Below are 27,996 nucleotides of genomic sequence, written 5' to 3'. Positions count from 1 at the left end.
TTGTTTTCGAAAAGGATAGAAAGAAGGCGCTACGCCACGCCTCTTTTCACTATCTTGAAAAGTGATTGGTTGAGATGTGTTGACAAATCATGGCTAATGAAACTTGTGGGTTGGATATTAAGCAACGCGGTCACGTAACAGTAAGAAGAGCGCTAGTGCCAAGTTATTTTTAAGAAGTTAGTAAAGGTGGAAGGCGAAGTTTGGATCCGTAAGAAGCTCTGATTAGTATCTGCCTCCAGCTTCACGTTAGCTCGCTGGCTAACTCTGACGGCTACCTAAATATGACTAGCGCATGGGTGCTCAACCGCTGTCAGACAGGTGAGACTGCATTATTAAAAAGATATATACAAGTTATATCGGTTGTAGTGCTTTTTAACTATGTGTAAACAACGTTAAAACCTCTCTAAAAGCAGTCTTGTTAATATACGATATTATTTCGGTTAACTGACGTAGTTAGCTCTACGTGTGTAATGAGATTACAGCTGAACCAGTGATTTTAAAGGTTATAAGTGAAAGTTTTCCTCGGTGTCTCTAGTGACTGACAGTGCCGACCGGTGAGGAGGAGGAGGGGATTAACGTTACCGCAAACCAGACATGACAGCTGGCGGCAGAGGGAGGGTCAACATAATGATGGAGGCACCGGAAAGAAGCCGCAGCTTCAACTTTTCATCTGAGGAGCTGGACTCCTCTGCCCTCTCCTCCAGCATGTCCATCGACAGGCTCTTCCCGGCTCTCCTGGAGTGCTTTGGGATAATTTTGTGCGGGTACATCGCAGGGAGGGCAAACATTATCACCTCCACCCAGGCCAAAGGATTGGGGAGTTTTGTTTCCAAGTTTGCTCTCCCAGCACTGCTGTTCAAGAACATGGTGCTGCTGGACTTTGGTAATGTCATCTGGCCATTTCTCTGGAGCATCCTCATCGCCAAAGTGTGCGTGTTCTTCCTTGTCTGCATCCTCACATTGATAGTAGCCAGCCCCGTCAGTCGCTACAGTAAGGCTGGGCTCTTCTCAATTTTTGCTACCCAAAGCAATGATTTTGCTTTGGGATATCCTATAGGTAAGTAACTTTTAATCCCAGCAAACACAAAGCTTGTCATTCAGAGCTGTGACGTGTAAACATGCTGTCCCATTGTTTGCCCATCCACCATACTCAGAGTTCAGTTCCCCAGGATTTTATTATTTGTTAGCAAACAGATTATAATATCACTGCTTTTGCGGCTTTTCTTTTATTCACATCAAGTTCATCCATAAATAAATAAATAGATTGGTAGACATAATGTGAACCAAAACTACACCCAGTTGAAAAAGTCAATTTAAGTTCAAATTAACTGACTAGCATTAACTATATATCTTTAATATTTAATTATATAATGTTTACGTGGCCAGAGATGCTTTTTGTTTTGCACTCACTTCAGCACTTCCATCCACTGTCTTCCTTCTGGGATGTTTCAGATTAAGCCTGATCTTCTGCTTTATGCTTAAAGTCAGAAATAGAATCAAGCTATTGCAGTGATAGGAGTTATGATCACCTGTTCATGATGCAGGCACACTCACATTTCTTTATTTTACTACAAACTACTGTATAACATTTTGTAGGTATCCAGCTCGGTTTTGTTTTAAACCTTTTACACATTTCTTCATCATTTTTTTTTTTTGCTTTATCTTCATCCACAGTTGAAGCCCTGTACCAGAGTACATATCCAGAGTACCTCCAGTATATCTACCTGGTGGCACCTGTGTCCCTGATGTTTCTCAATCCCATCGGCTTTGCCCTCTGTGAGATCCAGAAGTGGAAGGATCATGGGAACCATCAACAGAGCAAAGTAGTGATTGTGGGAGTTGTAGTTTTACAGGTCATAAAGAACCCCATAGTATTTATGGTTGTTATTGGCATCATTGCCCACTTTGTGCTGCACCAAACCGTTCCTGTCTTCATGGCTCAGTTTGTGGATGGCTTGGCTAACTCTTTCGGGGGAGCAGCTCTGTTCTACCTGGGCCTGTCCATGGTGGGCCAGTTGGGGAAATTAACCAAATCTACAGTGGTGACACTGATATTACTTACTACAGCAAAACTGTGAGTGGAAGTAATTTAGATTTTTATTGCACTTGATTTTCTAGAAGAGGGCGATATTAGTGTTATCAGACAACCTTGTCTTATTTTTATGAGGTGTACTATGGAAGTTTAGAGAGAGTCAGCATGTTCAGGCTTTTCAAAGTGCTCCCACCATGTTGTTTTGTGCTGATGCTTTAGATGAGTCAGACCTTTCTCTGACCAAAAGCTGTTATCAAATAGATGACATATTAAGTAGTCTCAGGCACAGCATGCTAGTCAGTGCATGTAAAGTTTGTATAGTTACACTGCATTTCACATCAGTGTTAAATAAAGCTTCAGGTAATGGTACATGACTTGATTTGGCTTTCAGGTTACTAATGCCCCTGATTTGTAAGGACATGGTGGATCTGTTGGACAAACGCAACACCAGCGATTTGAACCACTCCAGCCTCTCTGATTACGCCTTTCTTTATGGAGTGTTTCCCACTGCACCGAGTGTGGCCATCTATGCCGTTTATTATAACGCAGAGCTAGAAGTTGTGAGTTCTTTACAGCTTCCTGCCAACATACCATCTACCTTATGCTTTCTCTCTCTAACTCACTGTGCATGCTTTCTTTGTTCTGATTCCTGACAGGTAACTGCTGGGATGGTGATCAGCACTTTCCTCTCAGCTCCAATAATGTATGTTTCTGCCTGGTTACTCACGATCCGTTGGACGGATCCTCAGCGTTTAATGAATTCACTGCAGAACGTCAGTTTCAACATAAGCATCGTGAGCTTAGTTGCACTGGTGAGTCACAGCTAGTTGACTAATCATCTATTCTTTATCAGCTGATCACTGTTTAAATGTATCTCAGTGGATTTGAACTAAGGTCATAGTGAACTCAGAGTTGCCTCCACTTAATAACACACAGGGCGCTCACTGACTGTATTTTCTTTTTAAGGTCAGCTTTATTAATACTCATCTCCTGTTTATCTGCTCTGATGTTCGACCATTCAGGAGAAGTAAATTAGAGATGCAGAGATCTGTAGATGTTTAAACCACATTTGCAAACAAACCTTAAAAGTCTCTGCCACTAACAGGATATGCAAGTAGACAGATGTTTTAGTGACTTGCAGACTTACTTCCTCATTCTTTGCCTGTTGATATATCTTTTAAGGAACTTGAAACTTGTTGCCACGATTATCTTTTTGCAATGATTAAACAACATTGTTTTCTTTTTTATTGTTTCCGTTCAATGTTTCTGTTTTGTTTTTTTTAACATCCACCAAGGAGATTCCATTTTTGGAAGTGTTGTAGGAGTGTAAAGTGGGGTCACATGGTCAAAGTGTGCCATATTTGTATGGAACAATCATTTGAAGATTTGGAAGTTTTTCGTGTAACCCATATATTCATCTCTGCTCCTTAACCCCTATATGCCAATATGTTGTACTGACTACATATTGGCATATGGGGATTCTAAATGCCATGTTATCTTGGACCTTTGATCACTTATCCAAGGTCAAACTTTCAAAAAATGCCCTTTATCTTTAAAAGTATGCCTACAAATCTGCTGCCTTTGTTTGTATTGGCAACAGGAAATGATACTGGTATATGTGAATTCTAAATGTCAAATTATAGTTTGCATCCAAATTTCACATTAGACCTCTGATCTCACTTTTTACTTGGCATCTGCCTTTTTTCACATTGAAAGAAAAGTTTTAAAGATAAAACCTTTGTATCTTTAAAGAAAAGAGAATGCGCTGCCTATTAAGTTAGAAATATACTCTTGTATAATGTTACATAATAAGCTCAGGTTATAAATTACCTACTCCCTAGTATCTATTACTTACTCTCACAAAAATGTTTTTATTTGGGATATAATACTATCTGCTTAAAAGTAGATACTGCCCAGAGAATAAACTGTCTTGATGGAAGTTTGCTCCCTCAGAGTGCTTGTTGTTTAGTCATGTGTTTCATAGTTCTCAGTAATTTCCCGTTTACTTTCTTCAGAAAATGAACAACCAGTCACCACTAGTGTACTATTTCTGGTAAAGTCTTTGTTTTTGCAATAATAGATAATTTACAATCCATGTTTTCTCTCACAGGTGTGGACTATTGTCGTCATGTTTTTAAGTAAAAAATTCAAAAGGCTGCCTCACTTGTTTACAGTTAACCTTTTCTTTGCACAGGTAAGCATGGTATTGCATTCATGAAAAGCTAATAGCACCATTAATGTCTAATATGTCTAATGATTAAGTAAATCATATAAATCATATCTATATGAAGGAACTCACCTGTGGGCATTCAAAAATGACTAAGTGCCTGTATTTGTTATTTTGTTCTCTGTAGGTCCTGACTTGCATTGGGATGATCTTGTGGAACTTCGTAGTGAAGGAAGATAACTTCATTGGTCAGGTCCTGACTTTCACCTTATTATGTACCTCACTCTACAGCACTTTTATATGGCCAGGTACGCACACTACCATCTACCACAGTAAACCTACATTGAACTAATTCATGTTGGTTCATACTGGTGAGATGTATCTGTAGTGTGACTACAAATTTTGAAATTGATGTTTTGTTGTTTTAAGGTTTGATGGCACTCTCACTTGTGCTCTTGAAGTCTGAGGATCTGAAAGTTTCACCGGGCATGTTGGTCATTGCGGGCTGGGGGTAAGAGGAATGTGCACAGAGTGGAAAACACGTCACTTTGGTTTAGACTGACATTCATGATGCAATCAACAATGTAAATGAACTAAATAAATATAATATAATGTGATTTTGCATGATACCACCTCACTTAAAATTAAATGGTAAAAAAATGTATATCTGCAACCAAGTGTCATGCACGTTGTTCAGGGTAATCCCATTGACCTGGTTTTTATATTTTAATACTGTGACTGAATTTGTTGTATCTATGGTTGCAGGATTCCAGCTTTAATAACTGCAGTTTTGCTCATTTGTGGGGAAAGAATGTTTGGAGTCATTGATGCAGCTTTCTTCTATGGTAGAGCACAGGTAATAATACCAGGGGAAGTCATTTTCCTGTTTTCTGCCATGAAATTACAGATAATGAAATAAAACCTGTATACAATTTGGATGTTTTCTTTCAGATAATCTGCACCACATTCGTAGTTGCCTTCAGCATATTCCTGGGAGGAGGTTCTTTTGTGTGTCTCAGCAGAGGAAGCTGGGCCCAAAATGTCCAAACTGAAGAGGTGAACTCATTTGACTCTCCAGAAGATCCTTTGATTGAAAATGAACCCGAAAACCAGACCCTGTTTGAGACTGACCCCCCACCAAGAGATCAAGGTGCGTTCTGGTTTGCCAGATGTCTGAAGCGAGATGTTATAATTTAAATCTGCTGATCAAGACTTGAGCATGCACATAGAGATGTCAGTTGTTTACAGCCAAGTTGGACTGGAAATCCAAAGTTCAAATTAACCCTTATCTACTAGTTTTCTACAGTATACTGCCGCACAGTGCAAACCCTTCCTCTCAGATAAGGTTTCAGTTAATCACGTAGACAAAGTCTCTGCAGTTACCAAAAAACAAAGTACACACACAAAAAAAATCTTTTTTCCCCAAGGACATACTGAAGACACAATTCTCCACAGCAAGGAAGCTGGTTAATGCTGAGAAAGGAGTGTCAGAAAGGAACAAGTTAGATGCAGTGCTTTTGTTTTGCTACATACTACAACTGATTCATGGTCATAGTTCCAGTAAGCAAGACACATTATTGCAAACTTGCAAACCAGTTCTGCAAGTAGTGAAGAGAAACTGTTTGAATGATTCAATACAAGAGTTTATTATCTTGTGTTGTAAGTACTTGTGTTGTATCAGCAAAAATATTTGTCACTAGTATTTTGGGGGGGCTGTATTTTCATATGCATTATTCATAGTCAGTGAAAGTACTTTACTTACTTTCCTGGAACATGTATTTTATTGAAAATCTGCATCCTGTGTAAAATGAGATAAGCTGAGAATTGCTTCCAAATATTTCTTTTTACTTTATCAGCATGCCTCATATGTGACTGTGCACCAACCCAACCCCTGCCTGACATGATCATCAGTGCAGATATGAGCAGCACACCAACCACACAAGCAGGTACTGCACTGATAAGAAACTGACATTAGTGTTTTTATTGTGACACTTCAAAAAGCAGTAGGATTTAGTTCATTTTATAGTATATGAGCATCAAACTGAATATTCTTGTAATTTATCAGGTTTAATTATTTCCTTATTTGTTTCGCTGCCCCCCTCAGGTCAGTGTGAGAGCAGGTGCGAGTCCACAAACTGCCTCCTTGTCCAAGTGGAGGAGCTCCAACAGGTTGCAGACAGACAAGTGGCCCGTCATGTGCTCATGTGTCTGCTTCTGACTGTCAGCCTGCTTGCTGTGAGTAAACAACCACCTTTCAGTTCTACAGTGACATGAAGTCAGCCTTCATCCGCCTGCATTATTATATTTAGTGCATCTCAAACCAAATCAGATACAAATGGCTGAGCTGTGTAATTTCCAACTCCTGTCACTGGAACACATTCAGAGACCCCATTAGAAAAGTCATGCGTCTGGCTCTATATTTACTGTTACATTGAATTTTATATATTTTTATTACTGTACGAAGAAATCTTAAAATAGTGTATTAGGGGCATCTAGATTAAAAAACTGAAAGTACAAGAAAAAGATACTAGGTATTGCTAGTAGATGCTTTGGTATACTTTCATGTGTCAGCTGCGATGTAGTTCCTTTTCGTATATTATGAGAAATTACTGATTCTGGGCTTAAATTAAAAGCTTTTCCTTATTGCTGAAGCCAGTTTTAAAATCTATAATTTGATCTCACTTATTCACTGCAGGCATACGAGGGAGGGACTCTTTTTGTTTTAATGAAGGCCCACTCAGCTGGTTCTACAAGCTGGTTCAGTGAACAGCATTAGTTACCATTTCTAGTTCAAAGGTCTTCTTACATCCTGTTTTCACAGAATTTGTCCAGCTGCGTGTGGCTGCTCTTTAACCACAATCCTGGTAGACTCTACTTGGAGCTGCTCTTCTTTTGTGCTGTGGTCAACTATGGACAGGTTTGTGTTAGAAATATCCTGTTACCTATTCATGACTGTATACTCACACCCACAGCACTAAAGTCATGCTTATCTTTTCCTGTTGACAGGGGCTTCTCTCCTTTGCTCTTTTTGGGCTGGACAAACATTTGATTTTACTGCCGTTTAAAAAGAGGTAAAAGGCTTTTATATGAAACTGCCAAATTATAAAGCACATTCAGACATTTTTAGACACTTACTGGCCACTTCATTAGGTACACCTTACTAGTAAAAGTTGGACTTTATTTTTCCCATCAGAACTGCTTTCAGTCTTATGCAGGTAAATCAAATTTACCTGCTGGTTTATATGCTCACTGGCCACTTTATTAGTTACACCTTACTAGGTTGGATTCATTTTTGTCCTCAGAACTGCCTTAATTTTTCATAGCATAGATTTAACAAGGTGCTGGAAAAATTCCTCAGAGATTTCATCCAAACTGAAATAATAGCGTCACTCCGTTGCTGCAGATTTGTCGGCTGTACGTCCATGACGCAAATCTCCCATTCCACCAGGTTCAGCGACAATGTTCAGTTGGTAGTAAGGAGCCGAAAGACAAAAAATATCCCCCACACTATTACTTCAGCACCACCGTACACCTTTGATACAAAGCGGGATTGACTCATACTTTCGTGGTGGTTATGTCTAATTCTGACTCTGCCATCTGAATGTGGCAGCAAATAACTCGCAATTGTCCAATTTTGGTGAGTTGGTGTTTATTGTAGCCTCAGTTTCCTGTTCTTAGCTGACAAGATTGGTGCCTGTCTGCTTCAGGGTTCAATGTGTTGGGCATTCAGTGATGCTTTCTCACAAATCTTGGTGGTTGTGAGTGGTTATTTGAGTAACTTTTGCCTTCCTATGAGCTTGAATCCGTTTAGCCATTCTCCTCTGACCTTTGACATCAGCAAGACATTATTACCCAGAGAACTGCTGCTTACTGGATATTTTTAAAGACCATTTGGACCTTAAAGATGATTGTTCAATTCAATTCAATTTTATTTATATAGCACCAAATCACAACAACAGTTGCCTCAAGGCGCTTTATATTGTACAGTAGAGATAGTTTCTGTCTCCCGAATCCAAACTGGAAGCTGGTTCCACAGAAGAAGGGCCTGAAAACTGAAGGCTCTGCCTCCCATTCTACTTTTAAATACTCTAGGAACAACAAGTAAGCCTGCAGTGTGAGAGCGAAGTGCTCTAATAGGGTGATATGGTACTACAAGGTCCTTAAGATAAGATGGGGCCTGATTATTTAAGACCTTGTATGTGAGGAGCAGGATTTTAAATTCAATTCTGGATTTAACAGGAAGCCAATGAAGGGAAGTCAATACAGGAGAAATCTGCTCTCTCTTTCTAGTCCCTGTCAGGACTCTTGCTGCAGCATTTTGGATTAACTGAAGGCTTTTCAGGGAGTTTTTTGGACATCCTGATAATAATGAATTGCAGTAGTCCAGCCTGGAAGTAATAAATGCATGAACTAGTTTTTCAGCGTCACTCTGAGACAGGATATTTCTAATTTTAGAGATGTTGGGCAAATGGAAGAAAGCAGTCTTACATATTTGTTTAATATGTGCGTTGAAGGACATGTCTTGGTCAAAAATGACTCCAAGGTTCCTCACAGCGTTACTGGAGGCCAAGGTAATGCCATCCAGAGTAAGAATCTGGTTAGATACCATATTTCTAAGATTTTCAGGGCCGAGTAAAATAACCTCCAGTTTTATCTGAATTAAGAAGCAGAAAGTTAGCGGCCATCCAGGTCTTTATGTCTTTAAGACATTCCTGCAGTTTAACTAATTGGTGTGTGTTATCTGGCTTCATGGACAGATAGAGTTGGGTGTCATCTGCATAGCAGTGAAAATGTATGCTATGTCTTCTAATGATGCTGCCTAGGGGAAGCATGTATAATGTAAACAGAATTGGTCCTAGCACTGAACCCTGTGGAACTCCATAATTAACCTCAGTGTGTGAAGAGGACTCTCCATTTACATGTACAAATTGGAGTCTATTAGATAGATATGATACAAACCACTGCAGCACAGTACCTGTAATACCTACAGCATGTTCTAATCGCTCTAATAGGATATTATGGTCGACAGTATCGAACGCTGCACTGAGGTCTAGCAGGACAAGCACAGAGATGAGTCCACTGTCAGAGGCCATAAGAAGATCATTTGTAACCTTCACTAAAGCTGTTTCTGTGCTGTGATGAGCTCTGAAACCTGACTGAAACTCTTCAAATAAGCCATTCCTCTGCAGATGATCTGTTAGCTGTTTGACAACTACTCTTTCAAGGATTTTTGATATGAAAAGAAGGTTGGAGATTGGCCTGTAGGTCAGCAGTTTCTGAAATACTCAGACCAGTCTGTCTGTCACCAACAAACATGCCACGTTCAAATTCACTTAAATCACCTTTCTTTCCCCATTCTGATGTTCAGTTTGAACTTCAGCTTGTTGTCTTGACCATGTCTACGTGCCTAAATGCACTAGGCTACAGCCATGTGATTGGCTGATTAGACATTTGGGTTAATGAGCAGTTGAACAGGTGTACCTAACAAAGCAGCCAGTGAGTGTATATTGAATATAGCAAATGTACAATAGACTATGTTTACATTATATTACGGTGTGTGCTGATTTAATTTTGTTCTGTGTTTAGATTATACAGTCTGTGGTATGGAAAACAAGAAGAGCAGCCACAGAGTGATTTACCTGAGGAGATCAGGATGACCTGCACCCAGTTCACCAAATACCACAAGCAGCAGTGTTTTCATGACATTGTTAAAAAGAGAAGGTGAGAGCATATTGCCTTACTGACCGCTGCTCTGGTTGAAGACTGATGACAAATGCGTTTCCCAGTAATGTCTAGGCAAACCTTTGCTGATGCTCGGTGACTCACAAACCACAATACTTTCAAAACAAAATTATTCCTGATTCAGTAATTTTTCTGTGTTTGGGTTCTGTCTGCTCCTCTGTTTCTTGTGGCTTTTTTTACAGACAACTATCCTTTGGGTGATTTCTTCTTTTGACTTTCAGGTGTGGAAAGAAGACTATGGTGGACTGTTTTCTTGGCTGTGAACTTGTTGAGTGGCTTCTGCAGGTTGGTTTAGCTCAGGACCGTGGCGAGGCAGTACTCTACGGGACACGGTTACAAGAGGGTGGTGTGCTCCAGCACATCAAGCAGGAATACAGCTTCCAAGATAGTCCGCTGTATTATCGCTTCATGGCATAAGATGCTTGCTTAAAAAAAGAGCTGCTTTTTTTTTTTTTTTTTTTTAAAGCCTAAAAGAAATTTCAGTCAAAACAGGAAATTCCTATACAGCAAAAGACTCGATGTACTGTTTCCTTTAATGCAAAAAAAAAAAAAAAGGCAGCTGTGTGTAGTCAAAGGAGCTTGCAAAGAAAAGCGTCTGGACTTCTTTAAGTTACTTGAAGACGTTTCACCTCTCATCCGAGAAGCTTCTTCAGTTCTAAGGTCAAATGGTGGAGAGTCCCAGATATAAACCTAGTGGGAGTATCCCCCCACAGAGGGACAAAAGGACCCCCTGATGATCCTCTAATCGCCTGAGCCAAGGTGTGAAACTGGGTGTGGGTCCCAATCAGCCAGAGTTTCGGGTGTGTTCATTGTGAAACCTGGGCCCACCTAAACCTAGTGGGAGTGTTTCACAATGAACACACGAAACTCTGGCTGATTGGGACCCACACCCAGTTTCACACCTTGGCTCAGGCGATTAGAGGATCATCAGGGGGTCCTTTTGTCCCTCTGTGGGGGGATACTCCCACTAGGTTTATATCTGGGACTCTCCACCATTTGACCTTAGAACTGAAGAAGCTTCTCGGATGAGAGGTGAAACGTCTTCAAGTAACTTAAAGAAGTCCAGACGCTTTTCTTTGCAAGCTCCTTTGACTACGATGACCTGGATGACTGAGAACCTTCACAGACATACAGCTGTGTGTAGTTTGTCTCAAAGGGAAGGAGAAGTGTATAATAACCACCTCAGTCTCTATATCCAACATGTCAAGTTTATTTCTGAGACACTGTGTCAAAGCCACATTGCTAAAACTTGAACATGAGCCATACATATATTCCTATTCATCCAAATCTATTGTTTGGAGGCAACATCAAAAGGAGATACAACTTAAAAGCAGCTGAATAATTCCTGACTATGTGAAAAAGCTGTGACTCGCCTACTGTTTAATGCAACACATTTCAGGAAAATCAGGTCAGGCTTCAGATTGTGATGGATGTTTACAGAGAAGAGGTATTCTTTAAGGTGTGTAGGTGTATACTGTATGTGTCACACTGGAACTTCACTGGGATTGTGATTCAAGGGAAGAAGCTTTCAAAAGTAGATTCTTTTCTTTTTTTGTTTTGTTTTGTTTTGGAGTGCGGGACACTTTATTTGTATGTTTTATGCCATTCTGTGAGTGATGAAGCACAAAGAGGTGTTCTCATTTAAAAAAAAAAAAAAGTGCATGTGAGGGGGAAAAAAAAGTCTCCTCTGCTTAATCCAGTCATTGATCTACTAGGACACCTTTGTGTTTCCTCACTTTTATCAAGAATATTTTATTTTGCCAAATAAATAAAGGGAAAGGACTCACATTTCACCAGTTAATTATTAATTTCGCATGAAGCAAAGGTATCGTTGCTTTGGAAACCTGTACTTGAACAGGTCTTGACAGTGATGTACATTATTCATACAGCTTTAACAAACAGCAACTGTCCAGTTCGATCAACATTTTTACTTGCTTTTGTTTGTCCACTTCAGTAACCACATAAAAAAGTAAACGTTAGCAAGAAAACCTAAGTCTTCACTTGAAAATGGGTTTTGTTTTAGAAGTTGGAGATACTGCAGTTATTTTTCCCCTCTCTCAGGTAAACAAGCAAATTAATTAATTTTCTAACTCTGATATTAATAGAATGTATGTAAATATCTAAGTTACTGTAATATAATGTGTATCATCACACATTGGCTAATAAAATAAAAGGTTTATTACCAAACCTTAACTCGTGTATTCATGAATTTGTTATTGAACAATTGAGCGAAAACTGAAACCTGCATTTTATAATGTGGCATTTATGAATTTTTCACTCTGATCAATTTTATGAACAATGGTTTTGAATATTACTCAGTTGTATGAAATGTATACAATTTGGATGCTTTCTTTCAGATAATCTGCACCACATTCGTAGTTGCCTTCAGCATATTCCTGGGAGGAGGCTCTCTTGTGTGTCTCAGCAGAGGAAGCTGGGCCCAAAATGTCCAAACTGAAGAGGTGAACTCATTTGACTCTCCAGAAGATCCTTTGATTGAAAATGAACCTGAAAACCAGACCCTGTTTGAGACTGACCCCCCACCAAGAGATCAAGGTGCATTCAGTCAGGAAACCTTTAACAGACACTGCTGGCTTCAGTAGTCTGAAATCGTCAACAGTTAGGACGTTGTCATATTAATGGAAAATATTGAATATCTGAGGCACTAAATAAAGACCTTATCTACAGGTCATCTACACTTAAGTTCAACACAGTTCAACTTGTCTGTGGCATTCAACTCATTCCCATCAAAAACAATTTCAGTTAAAGTAGAAACGGTCTTCAGTTACCAAAGGACGATATATACATGCACACAGAATCATTCCTCAGAGGAATGACAGTAAGTTTCAGATTTGTTAAAATTCCATATCACCCACAAAATTACTCGCTTGTACAGGCAAAGAAAGGAATGTGAGAAAAGAACAGATTACATGCAGTGCTTTTGTTTTGACTAAATGCGAGAGTCATGGTCATAGTTCCACTGTAAACAACAAACTCTAATATATGTAAACCAGTTCTGCAAGTAATGAGGAGAAACTATTGGAACCGCTTAATAAAAGACACCATTATTTGATTGAAACACAAGCATTTGTAATTCAGTTTTTACAAGATCCATTGTACCACTGACTGAAATGCAGCTCCAAACCCGATACCTCCAACATGTTTTACACATGGTTTGTAGACTGTCACAGTTGTACCCCTCTATCTGTTGCATAATTTGACGTACCTCTGCCTTTTCTCTGTGTTTAACTTTCTTCAGAATTACTTCTTTGCCAAGTTGTCTTTTAAGCATAGGCACAACTCTGGGTCATTCCTTCCATTTGGTGCCTTTTTTGTGTTTGACCGATTCATAGTAGAGTGTTAGGTCACAAAAGATTTCTCTGAAAATGGCCAGGTACAGGGACTTAAAAAGGAGTGGAAAAAGCAACCGATGTCCAAAGAAAAAGTTTGAAAGACCTTCTGAAAGCCTGAAAAACGGATGCTTGAGACATTTTCACAGTAAAAGTCATAGTATATGTGTAATATTGTATAGTATATACTGTCACTGACCTGCATGCTTTTGTATTTTCCAAGGGTTTGTATTTATCTATTTGTGTTCTGCTGCTGCCCCCCTCAGGTCAGTGTGAGAGCAGGTGCGAGTCCACAGACTGCCTCCTTGTCCAAGTGGAGGAGCTCCAACAGGTTGCAGACAGACAAGTGGCCCGTCATGTGCTCATGTGTCTGCTTCTGACTGTCAGCCTGCTTGCTGTGAGTAAACAACCACCTTTCAGTTCTACAGTGACATGAAGTCAGCCTTCATCCGCCTGCATTATTATATTTAGTGCATCTCAAACCAAATCAGATACAAATGGCTGAGCTGTGTAATTTCCAACTCCTGTCACTGGAACGCATTCAGAAACCCCATTAGAAAAGTCATGTGTCTGGCTCTATATTTACTGTTGCATTCAATGTTACATATTTTTATTACTGAATGAAGAAATCTTAAAATAGTGTATTAGGGGCATGTAGATTTTTTTGTTTTATAAGAACTTACAGGAAAAAGATACTTGGAATTCCCGCAGATAAAAAAGATGAATTTATGAAAAAAAAAAAATTAACATATGTATAGAAAACACTTAAAAATGTCTTTTTCTTTTAACGAATGCACACTCAGCTGGTTCTACAAGCTGGTTCAGTGAACAGCATTAGTTACCATTTCTAGTTCAAAGGTCTTCTTACATCCTGTTTTCACAGAATTTGTCCAGCTGCGTGTGGCTGCTCTTTAACCACAATCCTGGTAGACTCTACTTGGAGCTGCTCTTCTTTTGTGCTGTGGTCAACTATGGACAGGTTTGTGTTAGAAATATCCTGTTACCTATTCATGACTGTATACTCACACCCACAGCACTAAAGTCATGCTTATCTTTTCCTGTTGACAGGGACTTCTCTCCTTTGCTCTTTTTGGGCTGGACAAACATTTGATTTTACTGCCGGTTAAGAAGAGGTAAATGGCTTTTATATGAAACTGCCAAATTATAAAGCACATTCAAAAGTTTTTATACAAAGATGTTTTTCTGCATATCTTGGTTGTTCCCTTTCTATCACCTCAAAGTAGTCTGTTCATTCTCCTCTGAACTCTGAGGAGTTTTTACACAGGGTTTTAACTTTGTTTTGTTTTTAGATTATACAGTCTGTGGTATGGAAAACAAGAAGAGCAGCCACAGAGTGATTTATCTGAGGAGATCAGGAGGACCTGCACCCAGTTCACCAAATACCACAAGCAGCAGTGTTTTCATGACATCGTTAAAAAGAGAAGGTGAGAGCACATTGTCTTACTGACTGCTGCTCTGGTTAAAGACTGATGACAAATGTGTTTCCCAGTAATGTCTAGGCAAACCTTTGCTGATGCTCGGTGACTCACAAACCACAATACTTTCAAAACAAAATTATTCCTGATTCAGTAATTTTTCTGTGTTTGGGTTCTAATGGACACTCAACGCACACAAGAAGCCACATTCACCCAATTATACAAGTGCTTTTTAAAATTTCCTAAGCACTTTGTCATGCACACACAGTGGGTTCAGGATTTTGCCCAAGGTTACCTTTACGTGCAGGGATTGAATCACCGCCCTTCCGATTGGTGATCAGCTTGTGCTACCTCCTGTTAATGTCTAGGCAAACCTTTGCTGATGCTCGGTGACTCACAAACCACAACATCATCAAAACAAAATAATTTCTCATTCAGTAATTTTTCCGTGTGTGGGTTCTGTCTGCTCCTCTGTTTCTTGTGGCTCCTTTTACAGACAACTATCCTTTGGGTGAATTCTTTTTTTCACTTTCAGGTGTGGAAAGAAGACTATGGTGGACTGTTTTCTTGGCTGTGAACTTGTTGAGTGGCTTCTGCAGGTTGGTTTGGCTCAGGTCAGTGGCGAGGCAGTACTCTATGGGATGCGATTACAAGAGGGTGGTGTGCTCCAGCACATCAAGCAGGAATACAGCTTTCAAGATAGTCCGCTGTATTATCGCTTCATGGCATAAGATGCTTGCATCAAAGAAAAAGGTTTCTTTTAACCTAAAAGACAATTAAATCAGTTCGAACAGGAAATTCCTGTACAGCAAGAGACTACTATTACTAAACGTACTATTACTAAATTCACCATCATGGCACAGTGATAGCAACGAGGACCCCTGTCGGCAATGTGAGAAATGTTCAAAGTGCTGCACACTCTCATTCAAAATGTTTGTTGTCTTTACATCCAACATTTCAAGTTCATTTCTGAGACACTGAGTCACGGCTACAATGCTAAAACTTGAACACGAGCCATAAATAAATTATTTTAATCTAAATCCCAAAAAGTTCATTCTCATTATCAAGAAACTGACCTCACAGCCATGTTTGTCACATGTTTGCCAGTGGTGCCATTGCTAGCTTCAGTCATTATGCAAATGTACTGTTTATGTTGGGGAAACCTGCCGTCAGCAGACACTGAAGAAGTCATTTGTATGAGTGACGAAACGTTTCTCCCACTGAAAACACTACGTCCAGATGAACAGAATCAAGTTTTGGGGATTTCCTTACCATGCATGCATCAAGTCATTTAACTTAAAGAAAATCCCTGTTAGTGTAAGGTGAAAAGGTGGGCACATCCTGAAATGGATGGATGTTTACAACAGAGACTTGGTATTCAAAGTGTGTCAGTGTATACTGTATGTGTCACACTGGATAAAAGGGGAATTCTAAATTTCAAGGAATGAACCTTTCAAAAGTTTAATGTTTTTGTTTTTACACCATAGATTTGACTTTATGTTTCATGCCATTCTGTGAGTGATGAAGCACACAGAGGTGTATGTCCAAAAAGTCGCTCCTCTACTTAATCCTTTTCAATCCTAATTTCTACTAAGACACTTTTACATGTTTTGTTAGTTTTTTACTAAAAACCACTCACCAAATGAATAAAGGGGAAAAATGATGTTATTTGATGTTATTTCTTTGGAAACCTTCACTGGATATTGTTTATGAAGTTTTAACCAGAACTATAATTGTTAACATAGCAACTGCTGGCCAGTTGAATTAAAAAAATGTCACGTTTCAGTCATCATATTGAAACATAATGTGGTAGCAATATACAATGAAAATGTATATCTTCTGAGCGTGATGGGAAAACACTTTTAGGAACAGCTGCAGATCTTCTTTTCTCTCAAGGTAACAAAATATATAAGGCGCATTTCTGTGGCAAAATTTTGTTTTATTAAACCAAATTTTAATAAAATGCATGCAATTCATTTCTAAAAACCAAAAAATGCATCATCACACTTTGGCTGTATATTCATAACGTGTTTAAAAACTAAAGTTTATTACAAAAGATTTCATTCTTGCATTATGTAATGCATTTGTTATGGAACATTTCTCATCAATGATTCGTTAAATAAGAGTCAAGACTTTAATGTCATGGGATTTAAGAACGTTGCACTCTCTTCGACTTTCTAAGCAATAGTTCTGAACAGTATCCTGTTGTTTTGCAGGTTTATTGCACAAGCATTTTTGTACTTGATTAAAACGTAAAAAGCAGAATGCCCTCTGCTAGTGTCAAAATGTGGAACTACGTTGTGGCTCTGGCCTCATTTTTGGCTGTAAACAGAAAGCTCCCTCTGGATAGAACTCGAAAACAAGTTCACCAGAAAATCTGGGCTCTCAACACCATGTAAAAGATGTTCCTCCATCTCTTTTATCATCTCCTTCTCCAGCTGCCTCATACCTTCTGTGATCTTCCTTCCTCTGTCCTACAGAGAAAGGAAAAAACACAAGTTGCACACGTTCAGAAAAAAGGCCCATACAAGACAAAATAATAATAATTTTACATAAATCGCAGGCTTGAATTGAATTAAACTGTAAAACCTTGTGGGACTCAATGATGGCAGCCACCAGTTCATGTTTGACAAACAACTCGTGCTTGCGGTCAGGCTTGCTCTGGAAGCGGGGTTTCTTCTTCACAGGGTCATCTAGGCCGTAACTCGGGGAAGACGTCTCCTTTAACGGATGAAGGTTTTTCACGAAAATGAACGGTTTGAATACAGACCTGTTGTTACAAAAGAAGAACCCAGCAGATCATCAGTAGAAATGCATTAGAAGAGTGCTTTAAGCGCTAAAATAACATTAAGTACTATACCTTTCAGGATCTGGAGTTGCTGTAAAATAGTGAACCCCTGGCAGATCGGGATCCGTGGGTATCACAGAGACCATACTTCCTGTGGTCATGAACATGCCTTCCATGTTGATGCCACTATCTTTATCCCTCAGGATATCCATCATTGTCTCCGCTGTGATATGACCTTCAGTAAATAAAATCACACCAGTGGTGCAGATTATGTAACCTTTGTCCTCCTGTGACCCCACTTTTTCTGAGTGTGTTCATTGACTAACCGTTGCTCTTTTCCAGCAACTTCTTCCCCTCACAGTATCGGCTCCCAGAGGCTTCTATTCTGGCTGTAGTCATAAAGGAGTAGACCGTGGCAAAGTTGAACTCGGTCTTCCCATCCCACCAGCCCTTACTTTGGGCATACGCCCTCATTTCAGGATGCTCCTTGTCTATCTTAGTGGTGATGCCATACTGGTTTGAGATGTTGCGATATCCACCTGTAGAAGAGGAAAACATGAGCAGTCACTAAAATTAAATCTATTTTACTCTAACTTTCCTTTACTGAGGTAAAAAACAAAAAAAAACAAAAACAAAAACAACAACAACCATCCTTTAAATGTTAGAAAGTATTCTGAATAGGACAGCCAGCGCTCTCTGGTGGTCAAAATGTGTAAGTACATCTAGGACAGGTTTTGGTCTTGTTAAATCTCAAACACACCTCTTTCTTTCCAGATATACTGAAATTAAAAGCTGAGACTTTGCCCTTTAATGTAGTAACCACTATTTTATTCCGAAGGACATAAAATGTGTGTAATTTTTGTATTTGTTCTAATGCCACGTATAGACTAATGTATCTAATCTACTTTTTAATTATCAGTGTAAGTATCCAACTAATGTGCATTTTGTTATGAGGCTCACCTCTTGAGGCCTGCAAAATTTGCAGACTGCAGAGTAGTGAGCGATTCAGTCCTTTTGTGCTTTTTATGCCTTTTAATACCCATAAATGTGCACACACTGAAAATATTTCATCATCTTCTCTTCTGAATTTAACAGCTCCCATCCATTATTCTTTTTACTACTACTTATCACAAACATTATATAAAAGTTACTGGTCTATTTAGGATGTCTACTTTCCCAGAGTATTCCCTGAATTGGCCAAAGAAGTCTTATGTTCAGAGTGAACTTTTTCTTTCCAATTACCTTCGACTCTTTCTGCTGCCCAGTACTTTCCTGACGTTTCCAGGAGCCATGCTTCCTTCCTGTCTGAGATGAGGAAGCTGTTGTGGTAGGTGAAGCTACTTTCATCCTCCATGCACGATCCCCCCTGACCGTACTTCTCCAGCAGCTCAGTGATAACAGTCACTGCTTTCTCAGCTGTATCAGCTCTCTCAAGTCCAAGCCTGTGAAATTGACAAACAAAATTTTAAACGGAGACCATGCCATTACATTTTCTTTTGCACATCAGGATACATTAAGCTAAGTATATAGATACTTTAAAAAGCAGACAACTTCTATACAGGCGGGTTTACCTGACGAGATCCATGCCGAGGAGAGCCTCCTCGCCATCTGCGCTCTGTCGGCCCCACACTGCTTCATTTCCAATGCACACTTGATGCTCATTTGCACCCATCTCTGCCCCCCACAGCCATGCTGGTCTGCTCAATACAACTGCATAAGTGTGGGCGACCTGCTCAATCTCTATATATGTGCACTTTTCACAAAAGAAGAACACACAAGGGCAAAAGGTATTAATGGTTATCAGCTGGGACGCTCAGCAAGGAGTAGCACTGTGGTAGACTGAAGGTTGGAAGGCAATGCTATGGTCTCTTTATTACCTACCTCAACTTTCTCCCCTGCAGCATAGTCTGTGGCAGGAAAATACACAACCTCCTGGACTTCATCGCAAGGCCTGTCAGAGTTTTTCCCAAAAATGATGCGCTGTCCCTCAGTGGATGGGGGCAGAGCCACAAAGGTGTCACACGAAGATGGGCGCATATTAATCCCAAACTATCTAAAAGAAAGGTCTTAGTTATCCAAAACAGTTTTCACTGGTGCTCAGATTTAGCAGATGTAGTAAACCGTAAACACACAAAGTCACTTGTAAGCCCTGTAATGTTAATATACTGATGGCGTATAGCGCTGAAGAGCACATAAGCAGACTTACCCAGCGTTGTTACCATCAGTTTCTATTCTCGTGCGTTTCTTTCGTCTGTCAAAGTTCACAAACGCGGAAACAGTGCAGTCACGTGACCGAGATGAAGTCAGTTTCGTTTTCGTAGTTAAAAGAATTGCACACAACCGTTGCTGTCAGTTTTATTCTTATGTACGTTTCACTTCACTTTATCAAAAGAGATAAAAACATAAGAAACTAGTTTTCCAGTTTCTCAAGGGGATTAAAAAAGTTAACACACAGAGAGAGAGTTATTGTGTTTAGGCCTGTGAGAATAAAAAGGTTTTAAGTTTTCTTTTGAATTCAGACACTTTTCTTATTGAACTCAGGTCAGCAGGCACATGTTTCAGGACCACAGATCTGCACCGGATGACCCGAGAAGTCTAGTTGGATTATAAGCACTGAACAAGTCATTGGTCCTAATGTACTGGGTGGCCAAACCATTGAGAGTTTTTTTTTAAATTAATTATTAATTAATTAGTAATTAGTAATTTAAATAGTATTTTCACATTCCCGTGTAAGGACTATGACTGCTGCTTTCTGAGCAAGATGAAATCATTCTTCTAATGATCCTACAAAAAACAACAACAACAACAAAAACAGCATTGTAGTAATCTAACTTGCTTGATATGAACGCATGGACCAAAGGCAGTTTCAGATAAGAATGTAACTTTTGATGTATTTTTCTAGCGATAGAAATAAATTCTGGTGACCTTACTAATATGATTAGCAAATTTGAGGTCACTGACAAATACGTCGAATGTCAAAGAATAGTACGAAACCCGTAATGTATTTTTTATTTGTGTTTTTATACAAAAAACTGCACACGCACAACTGCAGAGCTGCCTTTATTTCAGTCTCCATCTTTACAATTGACGGTCATTTACATTTTCCAAATACTGTGGCTGCAGTTTAGTCAACACTGTGTCACGTGATTTTTGCCATCCCACAGACCAATCAAGCTGCGTGCCTGAACACGTCACGTGACACCAATACAAAACCATCTTCGTAACAGCGGTTTTGTTTACATGCCGAGGAAGCTACGCTACTACCTGCATTAGCTAAACGTTTTTCACTCAGCTTACGCTATTGGCTCGCCACCATGGGGAAGTCGTTTGCTAATTTTATGTGTAAGAAGGATTTTCATCCTGCATCGAAGTCAAATATCAAAAAGGTAACTGCTTGATAACTGTTGACGCTGCTGAAACTACTGAACGCAAGCTTAGCTTCCTAGCTACTGCTACTAGCCTAGCTCGCTACGTCTCAAAAGCTTACACTATGCTGACCGCCTTATGAGCTGACTGCTAATTGTTGGCTTCAGTGAGTAATTTTATTTAGTCTGTTTTATGTGAACCATAAGGTTGGATAAACCAACAAAGTTAGCTGGTAGAGATGTTTTATAAAACTAGGAAGAGTGAGTGCTTTAGCTTCCCTGCGATCTTTAGCGACAGAGTGAACATTAATACTCTGAACTTTTTAATATAGCTTTCAGTCACATGCTGCTCATTTGAAGTCTGGCCAGATGTGACCATTTATTTACTTTTATGTTGTTTCTTTTCATATTTGCTTACTGTTGGATGTACTTTTGACTACTTGATTCAATGTGAGTGTTTGAAAGTTATAGTATTGGCATCCATAGTGGGTTTGATTGTGCACCTCCGATGTAGTAGTTTAACAGCCAAAATGGTTACTTTGAGATACTAAAGATACTATCACAGAGGGCAGATTGGTATTTAGTGTTTATTCTTTTTTAAGTGTTTAAAAGCAATCAAAATTGTTGCTGATCCAACGTCTTTAAGCAAACTAACCGTTTCGTGATATTAAAAAAATCGTTTTTAGTTTAATATGGATTGAAGAGTTTGAAGAGTTGGTAGTAGGTATATGTATATGATTTGACTTTAAAACTTTCAATTCAATTCTGTTTTATTTATATAGCGCCACATCACAACAGTGGCCTCAAGGCACTTTATACTGTAAGGTACAGACGCTATAATATTCCAAAGAAAACGCCAACAATCATATGACCCCCAAGAGCAACCGCGTTGGTAACAGTGGGAAGCAAAAACTCCCTTTAAACAAGAAGAAATCGCCAGTAGAAGCAGGCTCAGAGAGGCTGCCGTGACCGGTTGGAGGTGAAGGGCAAATTTTATTTTTGCTGCTGTAACTTTGCACTGTCCACTTTCTGCTGTGACACAACAAATTCCCCACGAGTAGGACTAATAAAGGTTTACCTTATGGCTTATCTTATGTCTCTCTTATGGTCCAAAGTTTGGACATTTATAATGATTGTTGTAAAATGTAATCATCAATATATCAAATACTGAAAAATTTCTTGAAAATTCCTGAAACTTTCACTAACTGTTCTTACCACAAAGAGGGGAAAGTAAATCAGGATCTGTATTTTGAGATAGATACATCAAAAACATCTGATATTTGGCTACTTAAAATTCGAAAAACAAATAAATAAAGCAGTCCTGTATAGTATCAATTGAGTACATACAAAAACAGTGATTCACATTGCAAAAGACAGCTGGTGATGAGTTTTGAGTGGTATATAGTTGTATTTCACAATAATAAAAAAAAATAAAACAAATATAATACTTTTTTAAATGAAAGTCTTTGTCACAAAAATAAAGAAGAAGTGGAAAAAAATGTGACAAGTTGTACAACTAAATAAAAATATCAGCAAATAGTCTAATCCAAATAGAACAACATTCTGGTGTTTCCAGATCGCTCACAATGACTTTTCTCTTTCTTTCTTTCTGTTGTAGGTATGGATAGCAGAACAGAAGCTGACCTTCGAGAAGAAGAAGCAAGAAGACCTAATGCAGGCATATCTGAAAGAGCAAGACACTTACAACAACAGGTTAGATAAATACCCAGGAAGATACCTGAAAGAACACGTACAACGCGCGTTTTTGTACACTTATAATCTACAGTAGACATTGTCTTGCAACATCCTCCGTCTTATTTGTAAATGTTGATAAATACTGTTTAAATAATAATTGCTTTTTTACCTAAAGGTTGTTGATGGGTGATGATCGTGTTAAAAATGGCCTGAATTTCATGTATGAGGCTCCACCCGGAGCATCCAAAGGTAGGTGGAATTTTATAAAACAACTGTAATGTGTAATAAAGATCTCAATTCTGAAAATGTGGTTGTTAAGAAAAAAACATTCCTTTAATGTAAATGCTTGTTCCTTTTTATTTTCTCCTCATAACTGTCTTCTGTCCTGAAGAGGAAAAGAAAGAGGTAAAGTAAGATTTTACTGTAATCATTGTTTCAGACCAGGTGTGGTGAAATTTAAGTGAACACAAATGTGTTGTTGTTGTCTGTAACTCACAGACCTAAATTAGAAATAATTATTTTAAAAAACCTTATGGTTAAACATCATAAACTGTGTTTTCTGGAAAAAAAAAAAATCTTATAAATGCATTGCAAACTATATGTTCCTGGTGACCCTAAAACTATAAATATAAACTAATGCTTTTACCTTTATATTCAGTTACTTGTATGTGCATGATGGTTTGACAGGAAACAACCTATATAGGTTCATTCATTTATAATAAGAAAAGTTACTATAATTTGTAATGAAAGACTTCTGACTTTCAGGAGGGGGAGGAAGAGTACAAATTTGAGTGGCAGAAAGGAGCTCCTAGAGAGAAGTAAGTGGTTGATTTTCATACACAATGAACTTTTCTGCATTGCTGCCAGAATTTGCATTAATTTTTAAATTGTATCTTTTTAGGTATGCAAAGGATGACATGAATATTAGAGATCAGCCCTTTGGAATCCAGGTGTGTAATGAGTTCTATTTATTTTAATTTATATTGCACAAATAATCCCCCAGCCTGGCAGTTAATGTGTAAAGCTGCTTTCACATATGAACTTGGGAGAATTTCAGGAGCGTCAGGTTGGGATGTTTTCCACAGTTGCCCTTTCTCACATGTAGCGCACAGCAGGAAACGGTCTGCTTTAGACACGTTTGCACTACTGGAAATAAACCATGTGGTTTAGGTGAAGAAGCTGCACGGGTAGAGCATGCAGGAGGTAGGACATAGGACAACCACTTTTCACATGTGCCTGTGTCGGGTAAGTCCTTGAAAAGTTCAGGGCTGCAGTTTATATGTGGAAAATGGCTTAAGAGTCATGTTAAGCAAGTGACAAAAGAAACTATGTTAAATTTATGCATTCAAATCCTACAAATGAACCTTTTAGAAAAGTCCCTCTCTGTAGCCTATGACTAGAGAGTCAGCTGTAGACAGTTATTTGTTTTTGTTTTTTAGAGGATCAGAAGCTAAAGAGAAAATGGCAAACACCGTCTTATGTAAAGACGGTGTTTGCCTGTGAATTATAGTGTATTTTTCTTTTAATTAAAGGGTTGCATGTGCCTCCAGTGTTCGGCCAATTCTAATTTCTGTTATTGCCCAACTTTCCAAGGTGCGCAACGTGAGATGCATCAAATGTCACAAATGGGGCCACGTGAACACGGACAGAGAGTGTCCTCTGTTCGGACTGTCGGGTATCAATGCCAGCTCTATGACCTCAGAGGATGGCGCGGGTAAATACGTTTTTTTTTGTTTGTTTGTTTTTTAATCTTTTAAATGAGAAATTCTGTGTTAACGCTGCTTTGACATCTATATAAAGACACAACTATTATTGTTGGGTACAGTTTTTTATTTTATGCCAGGGTAATCAATAATGAGTTTAGCTGTAGTGCACATATACAGAATCTTTTTGCAGTGGAAAAACTAGAATAATTATTACTACAAAAGAATAAAGCGCCAGAAAATTTGCGAGCACTGGGAAGCTTTGTCTGTCACACGATTCGCAGCAGGTACACCGACTGTATCGTCCCTCTCTGGCTTCTGCTGGAGCTCCCGGCCTTGAGCTGATTCTGACTTGTGCAATCAGCCAGTTGAGTAGTAAAGTAATAATGTTTACCCTGGGAGAGTCCAGTCAGTGGTGTTGATGGTGGAGTGCTGTAATGGTCCCCCTCCTGTGCCGGGAGAAAAAATGTAATTATTGTGTATTCTGATTCCCTTAACTGCTGCTTTGGCAGAGAATGATATTGTATGATTTGCTCAGCCGGAAGTGGAGTGAGTTGATTTGATGTCCCATTCTGTTAACAAAGCCGCCTCTGAAATTCCCACTGTGGAGATAGTGGAAGGTATGGCTCTGACATCAATGAGACTCTGAGGCTGTGATTTGTGCCAACAGGTCCGTCGATGCACCCCTCGGAGTTAATGGCGGAGATGCGAAACAGTGGGTTTGCTCTGAAAAAATCTGTCCTTGGTAGGAATTCAACTGTTTGCGATCCATTGCAGGTAATTGCGTCTCACACTGTCATCTCCGTGCACACAGGACAATATACGAACACACACGTACTGTAAACTATACCCTTGAACGGGAGAGAGAATAACTAACTACAGATGCGGTTTGTCTTTTGATCGAATAGATTTGTAGAAAAGTGTAAAATAAAAGTCAGATAAGTAGATTTAATAAAGAAGTGTTGTCACTGTCAAAGCCGATCAATGTAGATTTATTGTCAGGGCTTATATTTATTTGTAAATTGTAATGTTATGTGTGCTTTGTGATATTCCAGGATTATGTGGCCAGTGAGGAAGAGGAAGACCCCGAAGTGGAATTCCTGAAATCTTTAACAACCAAGCAAAAACAGAAACTCCTCAGGTGAAAAACCTGCACACATGATCACTTTTATTTCATTAATATTTAAATAAAATGTGAATATTTAGACAAAATTTAAAACATGGCGTGATATGTTTTAGTGTCTATAGCTATTGTAGGCCCAGTTTCCCTATTATGTTTATATTACATTTAGTTTTTTGTCTTGTATCTTAATGCATTTTTTTTTTTTTAAATAATGCAATCACTACATTTTCCGTTTCTGGTGAAGTGTTTAACTCCAATCTCTGCAAACTTTGTGCCTAATCAGAATTTATTATGCACAAATTAAATGTCCGCTGCGTCACTGAAGAATTTTAATTGAATGCTTGTTTTCCTTTATTTTTTGTTTTGCAGAAAACTGGATCGGCTAGAAAAGCAGAAGGCAAAGAAAAAGAAGAGCAAAAAACAGAAGAAGAAGAGCAAAAGAAAACACAAGAAAAAGCATGAAAGCAGCGACAGCTCGAGTGACTCCTCCAGTGGCAGCAGCAGTGATGATAGTGGCTCAGATTCAGACAGTCATAGCAAGTCCAAGAGCCAGAAGAGAAAGAAGAACAAGAAAAAAGATTCCTGTCGGGATAACAGCTCTGAGAGCGAGCGACAAGTCAAGAGTCAGAGAAAGGCCTCTTCTCACAGGAGCAGGTCACCGAGCCCTCGCACTGGACAGAAGCAGACTAAAGAGGAGTCTGGAGATTATAGACAAACAAGGATAGAGAGGGGAAGGAGCAGGAGTCGGAATCGCAGCCCCAAGAACGGGATCACGCTGGAAGGAGGTCAAGAGAGAAAGAGGCACAACAGCAGGGACAGGCAGAGACCTAGCAGCTCCAAGTCTGGCTTGGACAGAAGTAGAAGCCACGAGAGAGGCAGGGAGGACGAAGGTAAAGACAGACGTCACAGTAGAGATGGTGAGAGGAACAGAAGTAGCACAGAAGGAAGGAAAGGCAGAACAGCAGATGGGAGGAGCAGAAGCAGAGAAAGGAGAAGAGAAAGGGAGGGCAGAGGAAGAAGCAGGAGTAAGAGTAGGGAGAGAAGAGACAGAAGTGGGGACAGAACAAATAGAAGACACTGACCTCCTTTTTTTTTTTTTAAGCTTGTTTTTCCTGCATATAGAACTAGAGGAAAAAGGAAAATCTCATGCATGTCTCTTGCACTATCTATTAAGTAGTGATTTTTGTTATGCATGTAGAGTCCCTTTATTTAAATAGAAGAAATTGTGTGTTGATCTCCGTTTCTTCCAGCAGAGGGAAGCAGTCAACAGAAAATATCTAGATGCATGTCAGTGCACACTGATGCTGTTTTGTACTGTATGAAAGGGTCTAAATGAATTGGTTACCATTAAAAGCAATTTGCATCTGATCCATTGATGGGAAAATGTTGGACTCCTTTTCAGGGTCACTACCAAAAAAATAAAAAATAATAAAATTCATCTGATGCAATTTTTAAATCTTACTTTTATGATTGTGTTTGTGAAAATTGTTTCGATTTTTTTATTTGTTGTTGTTGTTGTTAAAAGCAGGACTGTTATTTTCTGATTAAATCTTTAAATCAATGAGTTTATGGAGTTATTTATCGCGATGTTTAAGTTTAATGTCAAATTTCATGAAAGTGAAGACGTGGACTGATGAGCCGTCAGTCTTTATACCCGTGTGTTTTCTTTATGCTCTGGACACCTCATAGAAATTTCATACACTTTTTTTTTTTTTTTTATCCACAAATTATTATTATTATTTTATTAGTAATGGGCACAAAATTTTAAGACCAGTTTCCCCGAATTTTAATGGCCTTTAAAGTGCGTTATCCCTGAATCTCTGTAAAACGCTCGTTGGGCTTTTTCCGGGCGTTAAATGAAAATAGACAAAGAATAATTTGTGTACAAATAGCCAGCGAGCATAGTAACACCCCGTTATAAGGCATGCAGTAGATGTGTATAAATTAAGGCAGTTACAATTACAGTTATTTCATTGGCTACTTTTACATGAGACATTTACATTTACATTAAATATAACCTGTAGAGTTTTAAATAATTTTTGTAGCGATTTTTCTTTGACATTTAGACTTACAAATTGCAGATTTTGCAAACTGTTTTGATGTCGATAAAAATGACACATTTTGCCTCCCCCCCAAAATAATAATAATAAAAATATGGAGGAAAAAACAGTTGCTGAACGTGTCGACAAAATATTAAATTTCAGCGTTATTATTTAGGCTGTTTATATATTTTTTGATTAAATTCAGATTGGAAATGTAGTAATTTGATAGTTTTCACTTTCTGCCCGTTTCCTTGAAGCCGCTGCTACACAAAAGGAAATGAAAATAATTTCCCTCCTATTGCCTTCTGGTCAATTTAACATCCTCCTTAAAAAGAAAAGGGGAAAAAAGAGGGTGTCTGGATGAGATGCTTTTCCGTGACGTATTCCTAGTCCTGGATTCATGCTGTAATTATTCCCCGGCCTTTTCTTTGAGAGTCGGACGCTGCACTGGGTAAGCACAAAGAAGTCAGAGAGCATCCTTGAACCCTTTCAGTGCGGGGCCACTGATATTCAAATAACATGCAGCTACCGTTTGACTGCGCCGTGCAAAGAG

General features: G+C 38.9%; 3 protein-coding genes across 6 annotated transcripts; 2 read left to right on the top strand and 1 right to left on the bottom strand.

Moving 5' to 3' along the window:
- The first annotated feature begins 52 nt into the window (after positions 1-52).
- Positions 53-16,654, top strand: gpr155a (G protein-coupled receptor 155a). 3 transcript variants are annotated; one of them, XM_084907886.1, is made up of 22 exons: positions 53-318; positions 536-1,057; positions 1,675-2,074; positions 2,424-2,592; positions 2,689-2,844; positions 4,143-4,226; positions 4,387-4,507; positions 4,629-4,710; positions 4,965-5,055; positions 5,151-5,349; positions 6,056-6,145; positions 6,304-6,434; positions 7,021-7,116; positions 7,206-7,270; positions 9,786-9,920; positions 10,163-10,226; positions 12,299-12,497; positions 13,558-13,688; positions 14,175-14,270; positions 14,360-14,424; positions 14,602-14,736; positions 15,263-16,654. In XM_084907886.1, the coding sequence occupies exons 2-22, from the start codon at positions 595-597 to the stop codon at positions 15,456-15,458; spliced, it is 3,168 nt and encodes a 1,055-aa protein (XP_084764012.1). In that variant the 5' UTR covers positions 53-318; positions 536-594; the 3' UTR covers positions 15,459-16,654. The 3 variants fall into 3 exon arrangements, with proteins under 3 accessions (XP_084764012.1, XP_084764013.1, XP_084764014.1); XM_084907887.1 differs by lacking the exons at positions 14,360-14,424; positions 14,602-14,736; positions 15,263-16,654 and having other exon boundaries at positions 55-318; positions 12,299-12,403; positions 14,175-14,271; XM_084907888.1 differs by lacking the exons at positions 12,299-12,497; positions 13,558-13,688; positions 14,175-14,270; ... (1 more) ...; positions 14,602-14,736; positions 15,263-16,654 and having other exon boundaries at positions 56-318; positions 10,163-12,134.
- Positions 16,655-16,742: 88 nt separating this feature from the next.
- Positions 16,743-19,827, bottom strand: scrn3 (secernin 3). 2 transcript variants are annotated; one of them, XM_084907891.1, is made up of 8 exons: positions 19,722-19,827; positions 19,397-19,568; positions 19,087-19,268; positions 18,758-18,957; positions 17,842-18,054; positions 17,588-17,750; positions 17,317-17,497; positions 16,743-17,201 (listed from the first exon to the last, which is right to left on the bottom strand). In XM_084907891.1, exons 2-8 carry the CDS (start codon positions 19,550-19,552, stop codon positions 17,040-17,042), a joined length of 1,257 nt encoding a protein of 418 aa, XP_084764017.1. In that variant the 5' UTR covers positions 19,553-19,568; positions 19,722-19,827; the 3' UTR covers positions 16,743-17,039. The 2 variants fall into 2 exon arrangements, with proteins under 2 accessions (XP_084764017.1, XP_084764016.1); XM_084907890.1 differs by having other exon boundaries at positions 19,397-19,564; positions 19,722-19,821.
- An 895-nt stretch (positions 19,828-20,722) lies between these two features.
- Positions 20,723-26,962, top strand: cirsr (corepressor of RBPJ and splicing regulator). The gene is made up of 10 exons (XM_084954827.1): positions 20,723-20,901; positions 22,499-22,593; positions 22,751-22,824; positions 22,967-22,980; positions 23,341-23,393; positions 23,477-23,525; positions 24,169-24,289; positions 24,949-25,055; positions 25,334-25,419; positions 25,771-26,962. Exons 1-10 carry the CDS (start codon positions 20,830-20,832, stop codon positions 26,480-26,482), a joined length of 1,383 nt encoding a protein of 460 aa, XP_084810953.1. The 5' UTR covers positions 20,723-20,829; the 3' UTR covers positions 26,483-26,962.
- The last annotated feature ends 1,034 nt before the right edge of the window (positions 26,963-27,996 follow it).

This window comes from Perissodus microlepis, chromosome 16 (assembly GCF_051167445.1).
Source record: "Perissodus microlepis isolate ML-2025 ecotype Zambia chromosome 16, ASM5116744v1, whole genome shotgun sequence".
NCBI classification, from domain to species: domain Eukaryota; kingdom Metazoa; phylum Chordata; class Actinopteri; order Cichliformes; family Cichlidae; genus Perissodus; species Perissodus microlepis.
The sequence above is the reverse complement of the archived record's forward strand: the minus strand, read 5'-3'. Positions and strand labels throughout refer to the sequence as shown.

Excerpts from the sequence above, each read along its gene's own strand:
- gpr155a (XM_084907886.1), top strand. The coding sequence starts at position 595 with ATGACAGCTGGCGGCAGAGGGAGGGTCAACATAATGATGGAGGCACCG. Across the intron at positions 2,593-2,688 it reads ATAACGCAGAGCTAGAAGTT|GTAACTGCTGGGATGGTGAT; the intron begins GTGAGTTCTTTA and ends GATTCCTGACAG. Across the intron at positions 2,845-4,142 it reads TCGTGAGCTTAGTTGCACTG|GTGTGGACTATTGTCGTCAT; the intron begins GTGAGTCACAGC and ends TTTCTCTCACAG.
- scrn3 (XM_084907891.1), bottom strand. The coding sequence starts at position 19,552 with ATGCGCCCATCTTCGTGTGACACCTTTGTGGCTCTGCCCCCATCCACT. Across the intron at positions 17,751-17,841 it reads GTTGCTGGAAAAGAGCAACG|GTCATATCACAGCGGAGACA; the intron begins GTTAGTCAATGA and ends TATTTACTGAAG. Across the intron at positions 17,498-17,587 it reads GCAACTCCAGATCCTGAAAG|GTCTGTATTCAAACCGTTCA; the intron begins GTATAGTACTTA and ends TTGTAACAACAG.
- cirsr (XM_084954827.1), top strand. The coding sequence starts at position 20,830 with ATGGGGAAGTCGTTTGCTAATTTTATGTGTAAGAAGGATTTTCATCCT. Across the intron at positions 23,394-23,476 it reads AAAGGAGCTCCTAGAGAGAA|GTATGCAAAGGATGACATGA; the intron begins GTAAGTGGTTGA and ends GTATCTTTTTAG. Across the intron at positions 25,420-25,770 it reads CAAAAACAGAAACTCCTCAG|AAAACTGGATCGGCTAGAAA; the intron begins GTGAAAAACCTG and ends TTTGTTTTGCAG.